Raw genomic sequence first — 22,868 nt, forward strand, 5'->3', positions numbered from 1 at the left:
CTGCTGATGGCCCACAGCACCTCCATGGTTGCTCACTTTTGCATTGCTAGATATGTTTGCAATCGTGGCATGATGATCAGTGCAGACTTGGAGGGCTGAATGGCCTGTTCGTTCTCTCCCATTCACCATGGTTGTAGTTCTACAACATGATGTAGGGTATTCTTAATGTGAAGATGGGACTTTGTCTCAAGGACTGTGCAGTGGTCACTCCTAAATACTATCCTGTGATGACCCATAGAGAAGTGGAACTGAAGAAAGACTGCACTACTCCTGTCTGTCATAACAGCAGGAAGCAGAGAATAAATGGTCAATGAAGGATTTTACTAGGCATTTGACAGTAGTTCAGATTCAAGTGGAAATGGACCTTCCTGTGTGAATGTTCACTAAAGTTGTTTTGGCCTCAACTGGAGGCTGGTTGAAAATTCTGGACACTAATCAAGGTAAGCGAAGGATGTAGAGGGTGCAGAAAAGTTACTAGAATGAGCAACGCCACTTATGTTGATAGATGGTAGAAGCTGCTGCTGTTCCTAGTAAAGGAGATTGAGGTGATTTGATAATTTTCACTGGAACGTTAGAGGTCAAGGGGCGACATGATAGAGGTTTACAAAGTTATGAGCAGCATGGACAGAGTGGATAGTCAGAAGCTTTTTCCCCCAGGGTGGAAGTGTCAGTTACTAGGGTACATAGGTTTAAGGTGAGACGGTCAAAGTTTAGAGGGGATGTGCGAGGCAAGTTTTTTTTTTAATATATACACACAGAGGGTGGTGAGTGCTTGGAACTTGCTGCCAAGGGAGGTGGTGGAAGCAGATACAATAGCAACATTAGAGACATCTTGACAAATATATGAATAGGAAGGGAATAGAGGGGTATGGGCCCCAGATGTGCAGAAGGTTTTCATTTAGGCAGGCATTAAGATCAGTGCAGGCTTGGAGGGCCAAATGGCCTGTTCTTGTGCTGTATTGTTCTTGCTTCAAAATGAGGGTCTGAAATGTCATTACAGATCTTATCATTGTTAGAATATATCAAAACAAAAAAGGGAACAAGCTGGTCAACAATAGAGGAATACTTACAGAACAGGATGCAGATGGTTACAGATAGTTATTGATTTTATGCTGATATTGTCTGACTTTACTGTCATTTTCAGCTGAGTTTCCCCAAGCCTTCTGAAACTGCATACTCAATATCAGCAGCAATCCCTTTCTAAAGGATTGCCCAGACAAGTGTATTGAATTAGCACTGAGCTGTTGTAACAGAGCAGTGTCATTCCACTGAATAGAGTGGAGTCGAGCTTCATTCAGCTGACACTACACAAGGACAAGCTGCCACAGACTCCATCCTGAATATCCTAATGCTGACCCTCCTTCATACTTTGTAATGGGTCTGTAATCAATCTGCATTTGACAATTCCCAACAACTGCTCAGACTCCGTATTCAGCTTCCACTGCTGCTCAGCAACAGCCCAAACTGCTAAAGATATTTGTAGAAACAATTACAAACATCACCCAGACTAGTGAAACAAGGAATCCTGCAGCACTGCCAGGCTCCAGTCGGTTTTCCTAATCTCCCATTAAGTGTCATTTCAGCAACCTGACTTGCTGTTTCCCCATCTTCAAGGATGCATCAGAGATATCCTAACTTGGTCCAATTAGTAGGAATGCTGGTGCTCCTCATGCTGCACTTCTCCCTCCTCCTGCAGCATCCAGGTATATTTGTCAGTAACCAGTATCTCCAGCAACCCAATAAAAACCCAAGCACATGGTCTAGACTAATCCTCAATACATCAGCTCAGGGTTAATTCTCAGCAGGAACAGATTGTTCAGATGTCTGTGGCAGAGTCCAGAAAACCAGTCCTGTTCACTGAGGATGGAGCTGACTGCTCATGTGTCAGGTTTGAACTAGTTAATATATTTATGGAACTGGCAGTACCAGAAAGAGGTCTGAGACAATTGCCCAGGATCAGAGTTAGTTACAACTAGAATCATGATCAACCCCATTTTATACTTGTGGGTGAGGTGTAATTGATCACTGAAAGTTCATTATAAATTGCAACTGCCATTGAATAATTTAACATTCAGATAGAGACCAAGACTTCATCTATAAACAGGAGTTTATTATCCAGACAGATCTACAGTTCCATTGATCTGCACTCAGAACCCACCCAGTGATCCACATCCATTTTCCACACAGCAACAGTCCCAACCAACAGGGCCACAGAGAGCAGAGCCACCCCAACTGCTACTCCAGGAAGAACATGGGAGGGGGAATCCACAGCAGCATCTGTGGAATGAAGCCAGGGTTAGAGGGGCACCAGTTACTGCATCACTACACACTGGAGGAAGTTCCTCCTTTACCTTTCTCTTCCTGCTGGATCCCTGCAGACAATCTTTCCCCATCTTCCAGGAAAATGATGGGCCCAGTGGTCACCAAGGTCCCAGACTGGTCATTGGTGCTTCTTCGTCTCTCTGGGAAAGGAAGAGTTCAAGGTTCAGTAGTTGCCTGAATCAGATCTTCAAGCTCACACCTGCTGAGTATTGGTGTCAGGAGAAGATAATCCATTTAGTAAAGTAAATTGGATGGGTGCTTGATGGAGATAAAATTGCTGAGCTACAGGGACAGAGCAGGGGAATGAGACTGATTTATCTACAGAGAAGTGACAATGGACTGCGGGGGCAAAGGCCTCCTCCTGGGCTGTAATCACTTGATGGCCTCAACCAAAAAAGCACCAGGCTCGGAGACACTAAATGTTGGTTCCTGATCAAAACAATTCCATCGGACCAGTTTTAAATCACAAAGCTTCTACAATGGCCAGTCTGGCCTTCATTAACTAATTTCACTAGTGACAATAGAGAAAACCCCTCTAAAAATAGAGACATTAGATTGGAAACTCATGCTGACATGAGAATCAGATGCCTGTTGAAAGTTTCGAGACAAAGATTGAACGAGTTGAGGCTTGGAGCAGAGTGCACCTGGTCCAATTAGATTCCACTCTGCAGGTGAGGAGTGAGGAACAATGAACCAACATTCCTGCTCACATTATCCTGGCTGAGGGATCACAACATGCTTGGTCTGCATCTCCCTGCTTTCTTGTGCTCACACTGACTGCCACTTCCTGATGGAAACTTGCACACAATGGGACTTGAGGGAAAACATTGAGCAGTTCAGAGCTGCAGGATTGCTGACACTTCTGGGCCCAGTGTTCAGATCTCCCACACACTCTCCATCAGGGTTCACTTTCTACTCACATCCCAGGTACTTACTGGGGCTGCAGGAAGCTGTGCAGTTCTCTCGGCTGGAAGGGGAGCAAACCTCAGCACTGCAGTGGAAGTAAACCTGCAAAGAGACAGTGCGGTATGGTGAGTGCCACAGCTCCCAGGAAGCAGGAGGAGAGGAATGCTTCTCCATTCAAAAAGATAGATAGAACAGGGAGCTCACTCAGTAACAAGCTCAACCAAGTCAGCCAGAATGACTGAAGGAGACTCACCTCCCCGCTCAGAGGCCGGCCTGAAACTCGCTCCCAGAAAGTGAAAGTGCTGACTACAAAGCGCTTATGATGAGTTGGGAAACGCAAATGGGAAGCAGCGTCTAGCGGGAGGAGGCGGCTTTTGTAGTTGTCACCAGTAAAGGGGCACCTGGAACAGAAAGAATGATAGCATTGCTGTCAACTAGTGATCCAAGATGAGACTAGAATACAATGCAGAGGAACAGGGAAACCACTTGCTAACACCTCATTGCTTTGCTGAATCTTCATTGCCTCCCCCACCCCCTCACCTGTTCACCAGGAGCTTCCATTGAAGCTGGGAATAGGGCTCGGCAGTAGGGCTCGCCCAGCACTCATTGAGCACCAGCACAAGGGATGGGTCGTTCCGGTTCAGGACACGAACCTCCACAAACAAGGGCTCCCGGAGCACACTCAGGATCGGGTAGTCACTGGCCACGTACCAGCTCCGGTAGGCAGCATCTGAAAAGAGAAAGATGCAGGATGGTCACAATGTGCAGAGACAGAGAGAGAGACAGAAGTTGGACACTAGCCATCAGAGAGCACTCGCTACCTCTCGCTATTCTCAGCTCCAGAAGCAGGATCCCGGTCTCGGTGGCAGGCAGTGGCGGAGAAAGGGTGTAAACTCGGGGCTTCAGCTGCAATTCAGACTCCTGGCTTCCCTTGTAACTGCACTGGACATGGAGCCTGCAAGAGAAGGGACACGGCTGCACAATTCAGCTCCTCACCACCTCTAGCCGCTCAATGTGCTCCCATTCTCACCTGAAGGGGCTGTCCCGGCTCACCGAACCCAAAGCACCATCCAAGATCTCAAACTGAGCCAACACATCCGTTTCATACACCACGTCCACCCCGTCCAGCTACAAGAGACAAGACCATCAGTACTGACTGACACCCATTGATGGGACAGCCAAGCCACAATACATACCCGCTGGCTAGTGCCACACTCAGTGAGTGCGAACTCAAAGAGCACAGTGTCTACAGAGGCCACGGTGGGACTGCACTCAGCTCCGTGTCCATCCTTCAGATGCACCGTTGTCAGGTTTACAGGAGGCAGCGTCAAATCCTTGGAGATGGCGATCAGGACCCGCCCATCCTTGGTGCAAACTGCAAGACAGGCAATGAAAGGAGTTTAGTTGTTGTCCCAATCTCAGCAGAACATGTTTCTGAGAATGCTTCCAGGGATGAGGGACTGGGACTTCAGCTCTGTGGATAGAACAAGGAATACAGTCCCAGCTTCCCCAGGAGGAGAGATTTGATAGGTGGGGAACATGAGGGGCCTAGACCAATTAGATAGAGAGAAACTGTTCCCATTGGCACAAGGGTGGAGAACCAGAGGGCACAGATTGAAGGAGATTGGTAGAAGCAGAGGTGACAGGAGGGAAAACTGACACAGCGAGTGGTTAGGATCTGGAATGTACTGCCTGAGTAGTGGAGACAGATTTAATCAGAGCTTTCAAAGGCTATTGGATAATTATCTGGAGACTACATGCAGGGCTTCTGGGAAAGGGAAGAGCTGAATTGCTCTGAGACAGTATGGACACAACAGGCCAAATGTCCACTTGTGCTGTATCCAAGACTTCTTTGGGAAAAGCGACCTCTGTGCCACACAAGTGCCAGGCAATGACTTTTGCTAACAAGGGAGCAAGTAACTATCTCTCCATGACATTACAATCACTGAATCATCAATTACAAGGACATAATTGTTTGGAGAAAACAGATTTACAAGAATGTTGCCAGAGTTTGAAAGTTGGATATGAGGAAGATTGGCTCAGCAATGGTTGTTTCCTTTAGAAAGGAGGAGGCAGAGGAGTGACTTAGAGATGCACAAAATTATGAGGGGCCGAGATAGACTAGACAAGAAAGACCCATTTCCCCAATCAGAGATGTCAGTTACCAGGGGGCACAGATTTATAATTGATCGATTAGAGGGAACATGAAGAAACTTTTGTCACCCAAAGGGTGACGAGTGCCTGGCATTCACTACCAGGAATTGTGCTGCAGATGGAAACCCTTAAATTTAAAAAAAAAAGGTACCAGGACATACACCTGACAAGCTGTGACCCACAAGGCTATGAATTAGGTGCTGGAAGGGGATTAAATGGTGTCTGTGCTGACTGAATAAAACTAGCTGCCCAATGGGCTGAATGGCCTCCTTCTGTGCTGTAATTTTTCAATGGTTATGAATTTCCAACACCCTGGGGCTACCATTGAACAGAAACTGAATGGAAGCAGCCATTTAAATACTCTGGCTCCAGGAGCAGGTCAGAGACTGGGAATCCTGCTGCAAGTAACTCACCACCTGACTCCCCAAAGCCTGTCAACAATCCACAAGGCACAAGTCAGGAATGTGATGGAATACTTTCCACTTGCCTGGATCTGTACAGCTCGAACACAAGGTCAACACTATCCAGGACAAAGCAGCCCTGTTGATTGTGGATAGTGTGCCATTCACATTGTACCATCTACAAAATGCACTGCAGCAATGCACAAAGGCTCCTTAGACAGCTCCTTCCAAACCCACAACCTCTACCACCTAGAAGGACAAGGGCAAATACATGTGACCACCTGCACGTTCCCCTCCAAACCACACATCATCCTGATTTGGAACTAGATCACTATTCCTTCACTGTCACTGGGTCAAAATCCTGGAACTCCTTTTCTAACAGCACTGTGGGTTTTCCTACCCCACATGGAATGGAGCTGTTCAAGAAGGCAGCTCACCACCACCTTCTCAAGGGTAATTAGACATGAACAATAAATCCAGGCCCCATCAGAGATGCCCACAGCACATGAACAAATGAATAAAAAATGATCCCATCACCTCCCAGGAGAATCCCAACCCCAGAATTAGTCTCACTCTTCCATAACTTGCCTGTCCCAATCTTAACCCGCACTAAATGCAGTTCTATCTTTATCCTGCGCTCCAACTCACTTAAACTCTCAGTCCAACAGAGTTAAAATCCCTTCCCCACATCCAACAACCACCCACCCCGTGCAACCAATTCTCACATTCCTTCAATTCCAAACCCTTGAACATCAGGGAATTCTCTCTCCCACCACTGCCACAAACTTCTCCCCTCCAAGACTCTGCTTAAAACCAAACCCTGAAGCAGTCCAATATTATCAGGACTCTTAAATCCTGACAGTTAATATTCCCGGGATTCTCCTTGAGGAGTTTGATTGGGATGAAGATAAACTACTGGAGGAGATAGTCTTCATCCCACAATCAGTTTCACAGACAGGTTTGAAATATCCACTGAACTGAATCCAAGGAAAATCAAAGGATTGTCCAGGACAATCCCAACTGCAACTAGCCCTGGAAGTGACTGCTCTGGAATAGACTGCTCTGGAATATAGACGGAGTGAGAATACACCCACCTGGCAGATTGTCCAGTGAATAAAAACACGGCGGCACATCCCGGCTCCCAACATCAAAGCAACAGCCTCTCCGCACACACTCACTGCCTGCAATTCCCGCAAATCCACACTCTTGCCGGAATTTGGGAGATATCCAACATTTATCAGCGGGCAGAAAGAGAGAGGGCGGCTGAGCAGAACAGATTGTAACAAATAACAAAGCTAGAATACGGAATATCTCCATGATAACAAGTGAAACCTCCCAGGTGAGTAAAGTTACTGAACACAATGCCCCTTTTTCTAACAGCTCTGTTTAAGCTGCAGTAAATGAGTTTGCCAATCAGCCTGAGACACAGTCCCAGCTCCACCGCCTCCTCAACATTAACCCGCATTCCCACGGCTCACACGGAGATGGGCTCTGTTTTTAATAAAGCAGGAAAGGACACTGGCTCCAAAGACAGCTCCACAAGTGTCCCCTCTTAAGGAGGCAGCACGGATAGAATTTAGACATAAAGTCTCATGAAGTAAAGAAAGCGAGAATTGTAAATGATCATCTTGTTGTTTGTGGTAATGACACACTCGGTATCTTGTGGGACAGAGAGAGGCCGCTTCCATCCCATGGACATTGGGGAAGATTGATTCAGCTCCAGACCAAAGCCCCTCTCAGAGACCCCCATCTCCTGGAATGTCCCCTTGTGATCTCAGTGGATTGAACAGATCCATGTTCCTCTGCCCCCTCCTTCAATCTCTATTTCTGATGCCTCCTCTATTCCAGTCCTTGTTCCAGAGATCTTTCTAACACCTTCTGGAGATTCTCTTGGACTTTCACATGTGATGCTTAGCTCTCTCTGAATTAGGAGTGGGGGCAGCCTGACTTTGGATCTTCATTTTCTACTGGGACACCCCTGCTTTGGGGACTATGAGGATTTTGGATGATCATGTGATCCCCATCAGGTCAATGCTTCATCTCAGTAGAGGCACATTTTTATTAGGAGCTGACTGAGCACACAGTGGGATTGAGTTCAGAATATACAGTGGATTCAGTCCTGGATCAGTACAGCTGCACATTCTGCAGTGTCACTTTCTGTTTCAACATTGCTTTTCAATGGGTTTCAATAAACTACTTTCTGTCTCAATGCATCTTGACTCAGTTCATTGACCTGGTTCAGTACAGCACAGATACCCACTGTCCAATGTGTCATTGTGGACTGAGTGAGTTCAGTAATCACCTGATCTGTCCAGACCATATTGTTAGACAAGTCATGCTTCAGTTCCATCAAAGAATTTTCCACATGGATGGAGTTGATCACTAGGCTCTGCTCAACATGCTTGAGAGAGTTGTTGAGGGGAATGTGATTGATGTGGTGAAAATGGACTTCCAAAAGGTGTTTGATAAAAGTGTCACAATAACAGACTTGTCAACAGAGTTGAATCCCATGGAATGAAAGGGACAGTGGAAACATGGATACGAAGTTGGCTGAATGACAGGAAACAGAATAGTGGCAAATAAATTAAAAGCAAAATAGACAGATGCTGAAAATCTTAAATAAGAACAGAAAGAGCTGGAAATAATCAGCAGGTCAGGCAGTATCTTTGGAGAGAGAAGCAGAGTTAACATATCAGGTCTGTGACCTTTCATCAGAACTGGCAAAGGTTAAAAAGAATTGGGTTTTAACCAAGTGAAGCATGTTGGTGGGTGGCGGGGCGTGGGATGGAGGGGGGGGGGGTGGGGGGTGTGTGGTGGTGGCTGTTGGTGGTGGGGAGAACAGAACTAAAGGGAAAGTGTGTGATTGGGCAGAGGAGAGATTAAATAACAAATATGTCATGGGACAAATGCAAAGAGCATGTTAATGGTTCTGGTGGCAAACAGTTGTATTGGGACTGGAGGAAGGTATATAGTGGGGTTCCCCAGGGGCCAGTATTGGGACCACTGTTTATCTTTATCTAGATTAATGATATAGATTTGGGTGTGCTCGGCACAATTTCAAAATTTGTAAATAATAAAAAACTGGAAGTATTGTGAACTGTCAGGATGATAGTGATAGATTTTATCATCTCCATGAAGATCACCAAAAAAACAAAACAATCAAATCCACTGACTGACCCCAATTTTGGAAATAAGTGAGGAACCAATTCTTGGATTATCTCTGCTTTCTGAATCTCTGGTTTTAATATTTCCCCAACAATCCCAGCTACAATCTTCAAATGATCTTTTGCCAATTGTTTCAAGGCACTGAGAGTCAGATCTTCTCTCTTGACAAAGTTTTGAACATCAATAGTACTCATGTTAATTTCACACTGATCACAGACAAAGTAAAGGTGAAATATTGTTTGCTTTAGCTCTGGGAAATTCCAGTCTATCCATTCCATAGCCCAGTTATACATCACATCCTGGACAAGACTCCAGTTTGTTACGATCCCCGTGGAGATCATCAACAAACCAAAAGTATCAAATCCATCGACTGACCCAAATTTAGGAAAGAAAAATGAAATGGACACAATTTCACTTTAATAAATTATTTTAACACTCAAAACAAAACCAACATAGATTACATCTTTTCTAACAGGAAAATCATGGTCGAAATATTTATCACAAAGTCACAGATTCGTTAAAGTGCAGAAGGACACCATTCAGCCCATTGTGTCTGCACTGTCTCTCCGAAAGAGCAATTCCCTCAGTTCTATTCCCCTGCACCTTCTTCATTTTTATCTAACTGTCGAATTCCCTTTTGAATGCTTCAATTGAACCTGCTTCCACCATGTTCTCAGGCAGCGCATTCCAGACCTTAAACACTTGCTGTATGAAAAAGATTTTCCTCATGTCACTTTTGCTTCTCTTACCAAATACTTTAAATCTGGTTCTCGATCCTTTCACGAGTGGGAACAGTTTCTCTCTATCTACTCAGTCCAGAACCCTCATGATTTTGATACCTCTATCAAATCACCTCTCAGCCTTCTCTTCTCCAAGGAAAACAGTCCTAACTTCTCCAATCTATCTTCATAACTGAAATTCCTCATCCCTGGAACTATTCTCGTGAATCGTTTCTGTACTCTACCCAATGCCCTCAAGTCTTACCTAAAGTGTGGTGCCCAGAACTGGATGCAATACTCCAGCTGAGGCTGAACCGGTGTCTTATCCAAGTTCAACATTAATCTCCTGCCTCTTGCACTCTATGCCCCTATTAATAAAGCCCAGGATACTTTATTAACTGCTCTCTCAACCTGTCCTGGCACCTTCAATGACATATGCACATAGACACCCAGGTCCCTCTGCTCATGCACCCACTTTAAAATTGCATCCTTTATTCTATATTGTCTGGTCCAACCAAAATGAATCACTTCACATTTCTCTGCATTGAATTTCATCTGCCACCTGTCTGCCCATTCCACCAACTTGTCTATGTCCTTTTGATGTTTTACACTATCCTCCCCACAGTTCACAATGCTTTCAAGTTTTGTACCATCTGCAAACTTTGAAATTGTGCCCTGTACAACAAGGTCAGCTCATTAATATATATCAGGAAAAGCAAGGGTCCCAATACTGATCTCTGCGGAACTCCACTACAAACCTTCCTCCAGCCCAAAAAACATCCATTAACCACTACTCTGTTTCCTGTCACTCAGCCAATTTTGTATCCATGTTGTTACTGTCCCTTTTATTCCATGCGCTACAAGTTTGCTCACAAGTCTGTTGTGTGGCACTGTATCAAATACCTTTTGAAAGGTAGGCATCACATCAACATTATTGCCCTTATCAACCCTCTCTATCAACTCCTCAAGAAACTGCAGTAAGTTGGTTAAATATGATTTTCCCTTAAGAAATCCATGCTGTCTTTCCTTAATTAACTTGTATTTCTCCATGTGACCATGGTCAGAGCCTTTATGATTTCCACCCTCACTTCCCTCAGTATCTTTGGATGCATCTCAGCTGCTCCTGGTACTTTATTCACTTTCAGTCCAGACAGTCTATCTAATACGTCCTCGTTATCAAATTTAAACCCCTCTATTGTCTGACTTATCTCCTCTTTCAACATTGCCTGGGTTGCATCTTCTTCCTTGGTAAAGACAGATGCAAAGTATTTATTTAATACCTCAGCTATGCCCTCTGCTTCCATGTGTAAATACCTTTTCTGGTCTCCATTCAGCCCACTCCTCCTTTTACCAGCCTTTTACTATTTATATGCCTGTAGAAAACTTTGGGATTTCTTTTAATGCTAGCTGCCAGTCTCTTTTCATTCTCTCTCTTTGCTTCTCATATTTGCTTTTTCATTTACCCTCTGGCCCTTCTATTTTCAGCCTGGTTCTCAATTGTATTTTCTACCTGGCATCTGTCATAAACAACCTTCTCCTTCTTTATCTTAATCTTTACCTCTACTACCTGTTCTGTCATCCAGGGAGCTCTGGATTTGTTTACCCTACTTTTCCCCTTTGAGGGAACATACCTCGACTGTGCCTGAATCATTTCTTCTTTGAAGGTAGCCCATTGTTCATCCACTGGTTTTCCTGCCAGCTTTTGACTCCAGTTTATTTGCCCCAGCTCATTTCTTACCCCAATGAAGTTGGCCTTCCCCCAGTTAATTATTCTTACCCTGAATTGCTCTTTGTCCTTTTCCATAATCAGCCTAAATACAATGGTCACTGTCCCCTAAATGCTAAATTTACCTTAAAGGTTACATATTAATTATCAGATGCAACAAATATAGTTCTCAAGTCCTTTGAACAGTCCTATCAGTAATATGGCAATGAAAAGTTCCAAATTTCTTCAAAATCGGGATCTTTCTGAGGTAGTTTTCCAAGCCCTGTCCTCCAGGATCCTGTCGATAACAAGCAATGCCATCTTCCTTTTAACGGTTCGGTCTTGTCTTTTCTTCCACAATCTCAGCCACACCCACAACAGTCTTAGTGTGGTTGCACTGATAACTCTTTAAGTCACTGAAAACAGCTGCTGTAAGGCTTATTCCCCAATGTCCAGCTCTCAGTCTCTGATTTCCTCAGCCTGCCTTTTCAAAACAACTGCTTGCTGTTTTCTTCCATGTCCACACAGCAGTCTGTTTCAGTTCTGCTGATCTGTAATCTGAGCCTTGAATAGCTCCGCTCACACCTCTCTCACATGGCTCTGTGACCTGTGCTTTAAACTGGATAGGATCCATTTGGTCTTCCCGAATTCTGAAGCTGTTAGTTTCATTCTCCAGTGAATGACTGTCTCAGAAGAAACACAAGTTTTGAATCTAAAGTGTTCACACCTAACAGTTCATTTAGCGAGTCATTGCTTCAGCTAATGGTCTGCAGATGCTCCTCCATTGGTGTCACATCACAGACTCAATCACAGCTCCAAGAGAACATAAACAGGCTGGTGAAATGGGGGACACATGGCAGATGGAATTTAATGCAGAGAAGTGTGAAGTGATTCATTTTGGGTGGCAGAATGAGGAAAGGTAATACAAAATAAAGTGTATAATTCTAAAGGGGGTGCAGGAACAGAGGGACCTGGGGGTGTAAATGCACAAATCATTGAAGGTGGCAGGGCAGGTTGAGAAAGACTAGTTCATTCTGAGTCTATACCACTCTATTGGGGAATGAACCTGCATTAATAGCTGATGAACCAAGGAATGACCTCCATGTTGTCAGTTCAATTAAGAACGACACTCTGGTGTGGGGTAGGGGGGAGTTGGGGGTGGGTCCAGGAGGTTCCAGTTGATTTCCTCTTTCTTTACAGTTTGCCCTGCTTTTTTTTTATTTGTTTGTGGCAATGCTGGCCAGGTCAACATTTATTGCCCATCCCTAATTGTCCTTAAGAAGGTGAGCTGTCTTCTTGAAACGTTGCAATCCATGTTGGATAGGTACACCCACATTGCTGTTAGGAAGGGAGTTCCAGGATTTTGACCCAGCGACAGTGAAGGAACGGCGATATAGTTCCAAGTCAGGATGATGTGTTGCTTGGAGGGGAACTTGGAGGTGGTGGTGTTCCCATGTATTTACTGCCTCGTCCTTCTAGGTGGTAGATGTTGTGGGTTTGGAAGGTGCTGTCAAAGGAGCCTTGGTGAGTTGATCAGCCATGTGAAGAGTCTGGTGATGGGGGTGAGGTGTTTATGCTGTGTCCATCAGAAAATCACAATGTCATCAATACATAATAGTTTACAAACACTGGCCCTTGGTGGGATGGTGTGTAAGCAGTGGCCAAAATTCTGACCATAGACTTGTGGAGCTTAGACAATATAAAACACAAGACCACAATTGAGTCCCTGTTCTTAGTTCCACCTCCCAGTAAACTTTTATACATTTCGTGCCCTGTACTTTATCCAGAATCAGCCTTGTATCACAAGAGAGATTTCAGAGAAAGTTATAGAACCCAGCAGAGAATGTGAGTTGTGACAAAATCAAAAGAAGAGTGGACAAGGATTTAGTAATAATGGTAAACATGTAGAGCCCGGACAATCTAATAAACACAGAGCAAAACTGAGCCCCTGAGCTTATTGTTATCTCCACATAATTTTGTTTAAATTGGAGCCATTTTCTGAGCCCGTTTCTCAATAACATCCTCTGTAAGAATGGGACAGACATCATTCCTGTTAGATATTTGGAAAGTCAAATGATCCTGAACCATACATATTTAGGGAGCAAAAACGTTTTGAGAATATTTGCAGAAAGGCCCCACTACTGCTTTTCCCCCAAATCTCCTGCATTTCTCTCGAGTTTTGTACAGTTTGAGAATTGGGTGATGATACAGTTGCATTTATTGTCCATCTATAGTTGCCGTGTTACCGTGTTGCTGATGGATCTTCTCCGTCCACCACTGCAGTCCTTGGGTTTGGTGAAGATGCTCCCATAATACAGATTAATATGAATACCAAGTCTTTGACTGATTCGAGAGATAGGGGAACAGACAGGCGTCTCTACGGCTGTAAACGTTACTCCAGGATGGTGTGTAGCCTCCCTGGTGCCAGGGTTGAGGTTGTCACAGAACGGGTGCAGGACATGTTTTTATTTATGCACTTTTAATTTAAATCAAACATAGCATCAAACATCCAACCATTTAACATCCAAATTAATTAATTAAATAGAATAGAGATGGCTGGGCAGGCGATGTTTCACAGCTGTAGCATGTGGGAGCTGGTGGACACCGGTGCAATCCACAGACCACATCTGCAGCAAGTGTTGGCTGCTCATAGAAACATTGAAAAATTGGAACAGGAGAAGGCCATTCGGCCCTTCGAGCTTGCTTCGCCATTCAATACGATCATGGCTGATCATCCAAACTCAGTAACCTGTTCCCACTTTCTCCCCATATCCCTTGATCCAATTAGCCCTAAGAACTATATCTAACTCTTTCTTGAATATATTTAATGATTTGGCCTCAACTGCTTTCCGTGGTAGAGAATTCCACAGGTTCACCACTCTCTGGGTGAAGAAATCCCTCCTCATCTCAGTCCTAAATGGCTTACCCCTTATCCTTAGACTGTGACCCCCGGTCCTGGACTCCACCGCCATCGGGAACATCCTTCCTGCATCTAGTCTGTCCAGTCCTGTTAGAATTTTGTCAGTTTCTGTGAGATCCCCTCTCATTCTCGTAAACTCTAGTGAATACAAGCCTAATCAACCCAATCTCTCTTCAGACGTCAGTCCTGTCATCCCAGGAATCAGTCTGGTGAACCTTTGCTGAATTCCCTCCATAACAAGAACATCCTTCCTCAGATAAGGAGACCAAAACCGCACACAATACTCCAGATGTGGTCTCACCCAGGCCTTATCCAATTGCAGCAAGACATCCTTACTCCTGTACTCGAATCCTCTCTATGAAGGCCAACATACCATTTGCCTTCTTAACTGCCTGCTGCACCTGCATGCTTACTTTCAGCGACTGGTGCACAAGGACACCCAGGTCTCGCTGCACCTCCCCCTTTCCCAATCTACCGCCGTTCAGATAATAATTTGCCTGTTTTTGCCACCAAAATGGATAACCTCACATTTATCCACATTATACTGCATCTGCCATGTATTTACCCACTCGCTCAACCTGTCCAAATTACACTGGAGCTTCTCTGCATCCTCCTCACAGCTCACACTCCCACCCAGCTTTGTCTCATCTGCAAACTTAGATATATTACATTTCATAAGATCATAAGAACTAGGAGCAGGAGTAGGCCATTCAGCCCCTCGAGCCTGCTCCGCCATTCAATAAGATCATGGCTGATCTTTTCGTGGACTCAGATCCACTTACCCGCTCTCTCACCGTATCCCTTAATTCCTTTATTGTTCAAAAAGATATCTACCTTAGCTTTAAAGACGTTTACTGAAGAAGCATCAACTACTTCACTGGGCAAGGAATTCCATAGATTAACAACCGTCTGGGTGAAGAAGTTCCTTCTTAATTCAGTCCTAAATCTGCTCCCTCTAATCGTGAGGCTATGCCCTCTTGTCCTAGCTTCACCTGTCAGTGGAAACATCCTCTCTACTTGTATCTTATCTATTCCCTTCATGATTTTATATGTTTCTATAAGATCCCCCCTCATTCTTCTGAATTCCAATGAATATAATCCCAATCTACTCAGTCTCTCCTCATAGACCAACCTCCTCAACTCCGGAATCAACCTAGTGAACCTCCTCTGCACCCTCTCCAGTGCCAGTACATCCTTTGTCAAGTAAGGAGACCAAAACTGCACACAGTACTCCAGGTGCGGCCTCACCAGTCCCTTATACAGCTGCAACATAACCTCTCTGCTTTTAAACTCAATCCCTTTAGCAATGAAGGACAAAATTCCATTTGCCTTCCTAATTACTTGCTGTACCTGCAGACCAACCTTCTGCGATTCATGCACAAGGACACCCAGGTCCCTCTGCATAGCAGCATGCTGCAACTTTTTACCATTCAAGTAATAATCCTTTTCCTGTTACTCCTACCGAAATGAATGACTTCACATTTTTTAACATTGTATTCCATCTGCCAGACCTTTGCCCACTCACTCAATGTATCTATGTTCCTCTGCAAAGTTTCACAGTCATCTGCACACTTTGCTCTGCCACTCATCTTAGTGTCATCTGCAAACTTTGACACCCGACATGTGGTCCCAAACTCCAAATCATCTATATAAATTGTAAATAATTGCAGACCCAACACCAATCCCTGAGGCACACCACTAGTGACTGATTGCCAACCAGAATAGCACTCATTTATCCCCACTCTCTGCTCCCTTTCAGTCAACCAATCCTCTATCCATGCTAATACTTTACCCCTAACGCCATGTATCCTTATTTTATACAGCAGCCTCTTGTGCGGCACCTTGTCGAAGGCTTTTTGGAAATCTAGGTACACCACATCCACTGGGTCCCCATTGTCCACCTTGCTCGTAATGTCTTCATAGAATTCCAAAAGATTTGTCAAGCATGACCTGCCCTTCATGAACCCATGCTGCGTCTGCCCAACGGGACAATTTCTTTCGAAATGCCCTGCTATTTCTTCCTTGATAATAGACTCAAGCATCTTCCCCACTACAGAGGTTAAGCTAACCGGTCTATAATTCCCCATCCTTTGTCTACCTCCCTTTTTAAACAGTGGCGTCACATCTGCTCTTTTCCAATCTGCTGGGACTACCCCAGAGTCCAGCGAATTTTGGAAAATTACCGTCAGTGCACCTGCTATTTCTTCCGCCATCTCTTTTAGTACCCTGGGATGCATTCCATCAGGGCCAGGAGACTTATCAATCCTTAGCTCCATTAGCTTGCCCAACACGACCTCTTCCGTAATAATGATTGTTTCCAGGTCCTCACCTACGTTCGTCTCTTTGTCAATTACTGGCATGTTATTAATGTCCTCCACTGTGAAGACCGATACAAAATACCTGTTCAATGCCTCGGCCATTTCATCATATCCCATAACTAAATTCCCCTTCTCATCCTCTAAAGGACCAACGTTTACTTTAGCCACTCTTTTAATTCCCTCATCTATATCATTAATATATATTGTGAATAGCTGGGGTCCTAGCACTGATCCCTGTGGTATCCCACTAGTCACTGCCTGTCTCTCGGAAAAAGACCGGTTTATTCCTACTCTTTCTTTCCTGTTCTGCCAGCCAGTTCTCTATCCATGTCAGTACCTTACCCCCAGTCCCATGCGCTTTAATTTTACACGCTAATCTCTTATGTAGGACTTTATCGAAAGCCTTCTGAAAGTCCAAATAACATCCAATGGTTCTCCCTTATCTATTTTACGAGTTACAAGCTCAAACAATTCCAGTAGATTTGTCAAGCATGATTTCCCTTTCATAGGGAAATTGTGAGACTAGCTAAGAGGAAAAAGGAAGCATACATAAGGTCTAGGAGGCTGAAGAAAGACGTAGCTTTGAAAGAATATCGGGAATGTCGGACCAATCTGAAACGAGGAATTAAGAGGGCTAAAAGGGGTCATGAAATATCTTTAGCAAACAGGGTTAAGGAAAATCCCAAAGCCTTTTATTCATATATAAGGAGCAAGAGGGTAACTAGAGAAAGGATTGTCCCACTCAAGGACAAAGGAGGAAAGTTATGCGTGGAGTCAGAGAAAATGGGTGAGATTCTAAACGAGTACTTTGCATCGGTATTCACCGAGGAGAGGGACATGACGGATGTTGAGGTTAGGGACAGATGTTTGATTACTCTAGGTCAAGTCGGCATAAGGAGGGAGGAAGTGTTGGGTATTCTAAAAGGTATTAAGGTGGACAAGTCCCCAGGTCCGGATGGGATCTATCCCAGGTTACTGTGGGAAGCGAGAGAGGAAATAGCTGGGGCCTTAACAGATATCTTTGCAGCATCCTTAAACACGGGTGAGGTCCCGGAGGACTGGAGAATTGCTAATGTTGTCCCCTTGTTTAAGAAGGGTAGCAGGGAAAATCCAGGTAATTATAGACCGGTGAGCCTGACGTCAGTGGTAGGGAAGCTGCTGGAGAAGATACTGAGGGATAGGATCTATTCCCATTTGGAAGAAAATGGGCTTATCAGTGATAGGCAACATGGTTTTGTGCAGGGAAGGTCATGTCTTACCAACTTAATAGAATTCTTTGAGGAAGTGACAAAGTTGATTGATGAGGGAAGGGCTGTAGATGTCATATACATGGACTTCAGTAAGGCGTTTGATAAGGTTCCCCATGGTCGGTTGATGGAGAAAGTGAAGGCGCATGAGGTCCAGGGTGTACTAGCTAGATGGATAAAGAACTGGCTGGGCAACAGGAGACAGAGAGTAGCAGTGGAAGGGAGTTTCTCAAAATGGAGACGTGTGACCAGTGGTGTTCCACAGGGATCCGTGCTGGGACCACTGTTGTTTGTGATATACATAAATGATTTGGAGGAAAGTATAGGTGGACTGATTAGCAAATTTGCAGACGACACTAAGATTGGTGGAGTAGCAGATAGTGAAGGGGACTGTCAGAGAATACAGCAGAATATAAATAGATTGGAGAGTTGGGCAGAGAAATGGCAGATGGAGTTCAATCACCTCAAATGCGAGGTGATGCATTTTGGAAGATCCAATTCAAGAGTGAACTATACAATAAATGGAAAAGTCCTGGGGAAAATTGATGTCCAGAGAGATTTGGGTGTTCAGGTCCATTGTTCCCTGAAGGTGGCAACGCAGGTCAATAGAGTGGTCAAGAAGGCATACGGCATGCTTTCCTTCATCGGACGGGGTATTGAGTACAAGAGTTGGCAGGTCATGTTACAGTTGTATAGGACTTTGGTTCGGCCACATTTGGAATACTGCGTGCAGTTCTGGTCGCCACATTACCAAAAGGATGTAGATGCTTTGGAGAGGGTGCAGAGGAGCTTCACCAGGATGTTGCCAGGTATGGAGGGCGCTAGCTATGAAGAGAGGTTGAGCAGATTAGGATTATTTTCATTAGAAAGACGGAGGTTGAGGGGGGACCTGATTGAGGTGTACAAAATTATGAGAGGTCTAGACAGGGTGGATAGCAAGAAGCTTTTTCCCAGAGTGGGGGATTCAATTACTAGGGGTCACGAGTTCAAAGTGAGAGGGGAAAAGTTTAGGGGGGATATGCGTGGAACGTTCTTTACGCAGAGGGTGGTGGGTGCCTGGAACGCGTTGCCAGCGGAGGTGGTAGACGCGGGCACGATAGCGTCTTTTCAGATGTATCTAGACAGATACATGAATGGGCAGGAAGCAAAGAGATACAGACCCTTAGAAAATAGGCGACATGTTTAGATAGAGGATCTGGATTGGCGCAGGCTTGGAGGGCCGAAGGGCCTGTTCCTGTGCTGTAATTTTCTTTGTTCTTTGTTCTTTAAATCCATGTTGACTTTGTCCGATCCTGTCATTGTTTTCCAAGTGCTCTGCTATTACATCTTTTATAATGGACCCTACCATTTTCCCCACTACTGTTGTCACGCAAACCAGTCTATAATTCCTTGTTTTCTCTCTACCTCCTTTTTGAAATAGTGGGGTTACATTCGCTACCCTACAATCCATCGGAACTGTTCCAGAGTCTATAGAATTTTGAAAAATGACCAGCATTTGTCCTACTATTTGTCGGACCATTTCCTTAAGTACTCTGGGTTGTAGATTATCAGGCCCTGGGGATTTATCGGCCTTCAATCCCGTCAATTTCCCTAACATCATTCCCCTACGAATACTGATTTCATACAGTTCCTCCTTCTCACTGGACCCTATGTTCCCCAACATTTCTGGAAGGTAATTTGTGTCCTCCTTTGTGAAGACAGAACCAAAGTATGTATTTAATTAGTCTGCCATTTCTTTATCCCCCATTATAAATTCCCCCGTTCCTGACTGTAAGGGACCCACATTTGTCCTCACTAATCTTTTTCTCTTTACATATCTACAGAAGCTTTTACAGTCAATTTTTATGTTCTCTGCAAGCTTACTCTCATACTCTATTTTCTCCTTCTTAATCAATCTCTTTGTTCTCCTTTGCTGAATTCTAAAGTGCTCCCAATTGCTGCTGGTTCAGGCCATTTTATATTTCTCCTCTTTGGATCTAATACTATCCCTAATTTCCTTGAAAAGCCACAGTTGAGCCACCCTTCCTGTTTTATTTTTGTGCCAGACAGAAATGGACAATTGTTGTAATTCATTCATGTGCTCTTTAAATGCTCGCCATTGCCTATCCACCATCAACCCTTTAAGTAACGTTCCCCAATCTATCATAGCCAACTCACGCCTCATACCTTCATAGTTTCCTTTATTTAGATTCAGGACCCTAATCTTGGAATCAACTCTCTCACTCTCCAACTTAATGAAGAATTCCATCATGTTATGGTTGCTCTTCCCCAGGGAACCCGGCCCAACAGGATGGTTAACTAATCCTCTCGTTACACAATATCCAGTCTAGGATGGCCTGTTCTCTCCTGGTTTCCTCAACGTATTGATCCAAAAAAACCATCAGGAATTCCTCCTCTCCAGTATTATTGCTAATTTGGTTTTCCCAATCTATGTGTAGATTAAATTCACCCATAATTTCAGTTGCACCCTTATTGCATGCATCTCTAATTTCTGTTTAATGCCATCCTCTACAACACCACTGCTGTTCGGGGGTCTTTATACAACCCCCACCAACGTTTTCTGCCCCTTGGTGTTTCTTATCTCCGCCTATACAGATTCCACATCAGGATTCTCTGAGCCAATATCCTTCCTCACTATTGTATTGATTTCCTCTTTTACTAACAACGCTACTCCACCTCCTTTCCCTTTTTGCCTGTCCTTCCTAAATATTGAATACCCTTGGATGTTCAGTTCCCATCCTTGGTCACCCTGCAGCCATGTCTCCGTAATCGCAACTATATTGTATCCATTTACATCTGTATGTGTGGTTAATTCACCCACCTTATTGCAAATACTTACAAAGTAATCCTGAGATTTCTACCTTTGAGGTCCTGCTTTTTAATTTAGCTGTCAACTCCTTAAATTCATTGTGCAGGAGCTCACCTCTTTTTCTACCTATGTTATTGGTACCGATATGTACCATGACCACTGGCTGTTCACCGTCTCCCTTCAGAATGTCCTGCAGCCGCTTGAGGACCTTCAGCTCAGAGTTGATGATCTGAAGTCCGAGCTGTGGACACTGCGACACATCAGGGAGGGGAGAGTTATCTGGACACTGTTTCAGGGTCGCACCCCTTAGATTAATTACATCAAATTTGGACCGTGGTCAGAGACAGGATGGTGTGACTGAGAGTGAGCCAGGTTTGGGGATCCAGAATTTAGCTTTGGAGGAGCCTCAGTTACTGCCCTTGATTCAATAGGTATGAGGTTGTTGCTCTGTGTGGATGAGGGCACTGACAGCAGGGAGGATGAGCAAACTGACCACAGCACCATGGTTCAGAGTGCCATTCAAGTGTGTGGAGAAAAGAGAAGCGTAGTAGTAATAGGGGATAATAGGGGACAGTCCCGAAGGCTGCATTGTCTACCTGGTGCCAAGGTTATGGATATCTCTTCTGGGCTGAAGAGGAACATGGAGTGGGAGGGGAAGGATCCAGTTGTCGTGGTCCTGGTAGGTACCAATGACATAGGTAGGACTAGGAAAGAGGTTCTACTGAGGGACTATGAGCAGCTCAGGGTTAAATTAAAAAGAAAAAACACAAAAGGTAATAATCTCAGGATTACTACTGAGCCACATGCAAATTGGCAATGGGTAAATAAGATTAGAGGTAAACACGTGGCTCAACGATTGGTGTGGGAGAAACGGGTTCTGATTCATGGGGCACTGGCACCAGTACTGTGGCAGGAGAGAGCTGTTCTGTTGGGTCGGGCTTCATTTGAACAATGCTGGGACCAGTGTTCTGACGAATCATATAACGAGGGTTGTAGATAGGACTTTAAACTAATTAATGTGGTGGGGAGGGTTCAATTGAAGGGAAATTTAAAAAATCAGAAAGAAACAAGAGAGCAGAGTTGCAGAGTAGTGAAGAGGTGAACGGTAATCAAAGTGTGACAGGAAGGGGCAGAAAATATAAGCAGAAGAGTACAGCAGAAATTAGAACCAGAATGAGTAATAATGGTAAAAGTCAAAGCTTAAAGCTCTTTATCTGAATGCACACAGTATTTATAACAAGATAGATGAGTTGACGGCACAAATAGAAATAAATGAATATGACTTGATAGCTATTATAGAGACGTGGTTGCAGGGTGACCAAGACTGGGAACTCAATATTCAAGGGTATTCGACGTTCCGGAAAAATAGGCAAAAAGGAAAAGGAGGTGGGGTAACTTTGTTGATAAAAGAAGGTATCAGTGCAGTGGTGAGTAGTGATATAGGGGCAATAGATCGTGATGTGGAATCAGTTTGGTTGGAAATAAGGAATAACAAGGAGAAGGAGGCATGGGTGGGAGTAGTCTTTGACTCCTGAAGAGTTGCCTCACTGTCGGACAAAGTATAAACTGGGAAATAATGGAGGTGTGTAAGAAGGGCTGTACAATTTTCATGGGTGATTTTAATCTGCATATTGACTGGACAAATCAGATTGGCAGAGGTAAATGGAAGACGAATTTGAAGAGTGCATCAGGGATTTTTCCTTAGAGAAATATGTTGCAGAACCTACCCGGAAACAGGCTATTTTAGATCTAGTAATGTGTAATCAGATAGGATTAATAAGAGATATCGTGGTTAAGCATCCTCTAGGGGGTAGCGATCACAACATGGTAGAATTTCAAATTCAGTTTGAGGGCGAGCAACTCGGGTCTCAAACCAGTGTCTTCAACTTAAACAAGGGCAATTACAGAGGTATGAAGAAAGAGTTGTCTAAAGCGGGCTGGGAAAATAGACTACAGGGGAAGGTCAGTGGATGAGCAGTGGCAGACATTTAAGCAGATATTTCATAACGCTCAGCAAAAATTTATCCCGGTCAAAAAGAAGGACTCGATGAGAAGGATGAACCACCTGTGGTCAGCAAAGGCAGTCAAGGAGAGTATCCAATCAAAAACTAAAGCATACAAAGTGGCAAAAACTAGTGGTAGGCCAGAGGATTGGGAATTTTTTTTTTAGGAACTAGCAGCGGATGACTAAAAAGCTAATAA

General features: G+C 44.3%; 1 protein-coding gene across 1 annotated transcript; it reads right to left on the bottom strand.

Moving 5' to 3' along the window:
• Positions 1–348: 348 nt before the first annotated feature.
• Positions 349–20,820, bottom strand: LOC137381181 (zona pellucida sperm-binding protein 4-like). The gene is made up of 12 exons (XM_068053565.1): positions 20,697–20,820; positions 9,053–9,318; positions 6,878–7,046; positions 4,425–4,603; positions 4,259–4,356; positions 4,050–4,183; positions 3,769–3,958; positions 3,482–3,629; positions 3,258–3,330; positions 2,352–2,462; positions 1,357–1,464; positions 349–431 (listed from the first exon to the last, which is right to left on the bottom strand). Exons 1-12 carry the CDS (start codon positions 20,818–20,820, stop codon positions 349–351), a joined length of 1,683 nt encoding a protein of 560 aa, XP_067909666.1.
• Between the last annotated feature and the right edge of the window lie 2,048 nt (positions 20,821–22,868).

The sequence above is a fragment of the Heterodontus francisci genome, chromosome 2 (genome assembly GCF_036365525.1).
Source record: "Heterodontus francisci isolate sHetFra1 chromosome 2, sHetFra1.hap1, whole genome shotgun sequence".
Taxonomy (NCBI): Eukaryota; Metazoa; Chordata; class Chondrichthyes; order Heterodontiformes; family Heterodontidae; genus Heterodontus; species Heterodontus francisci.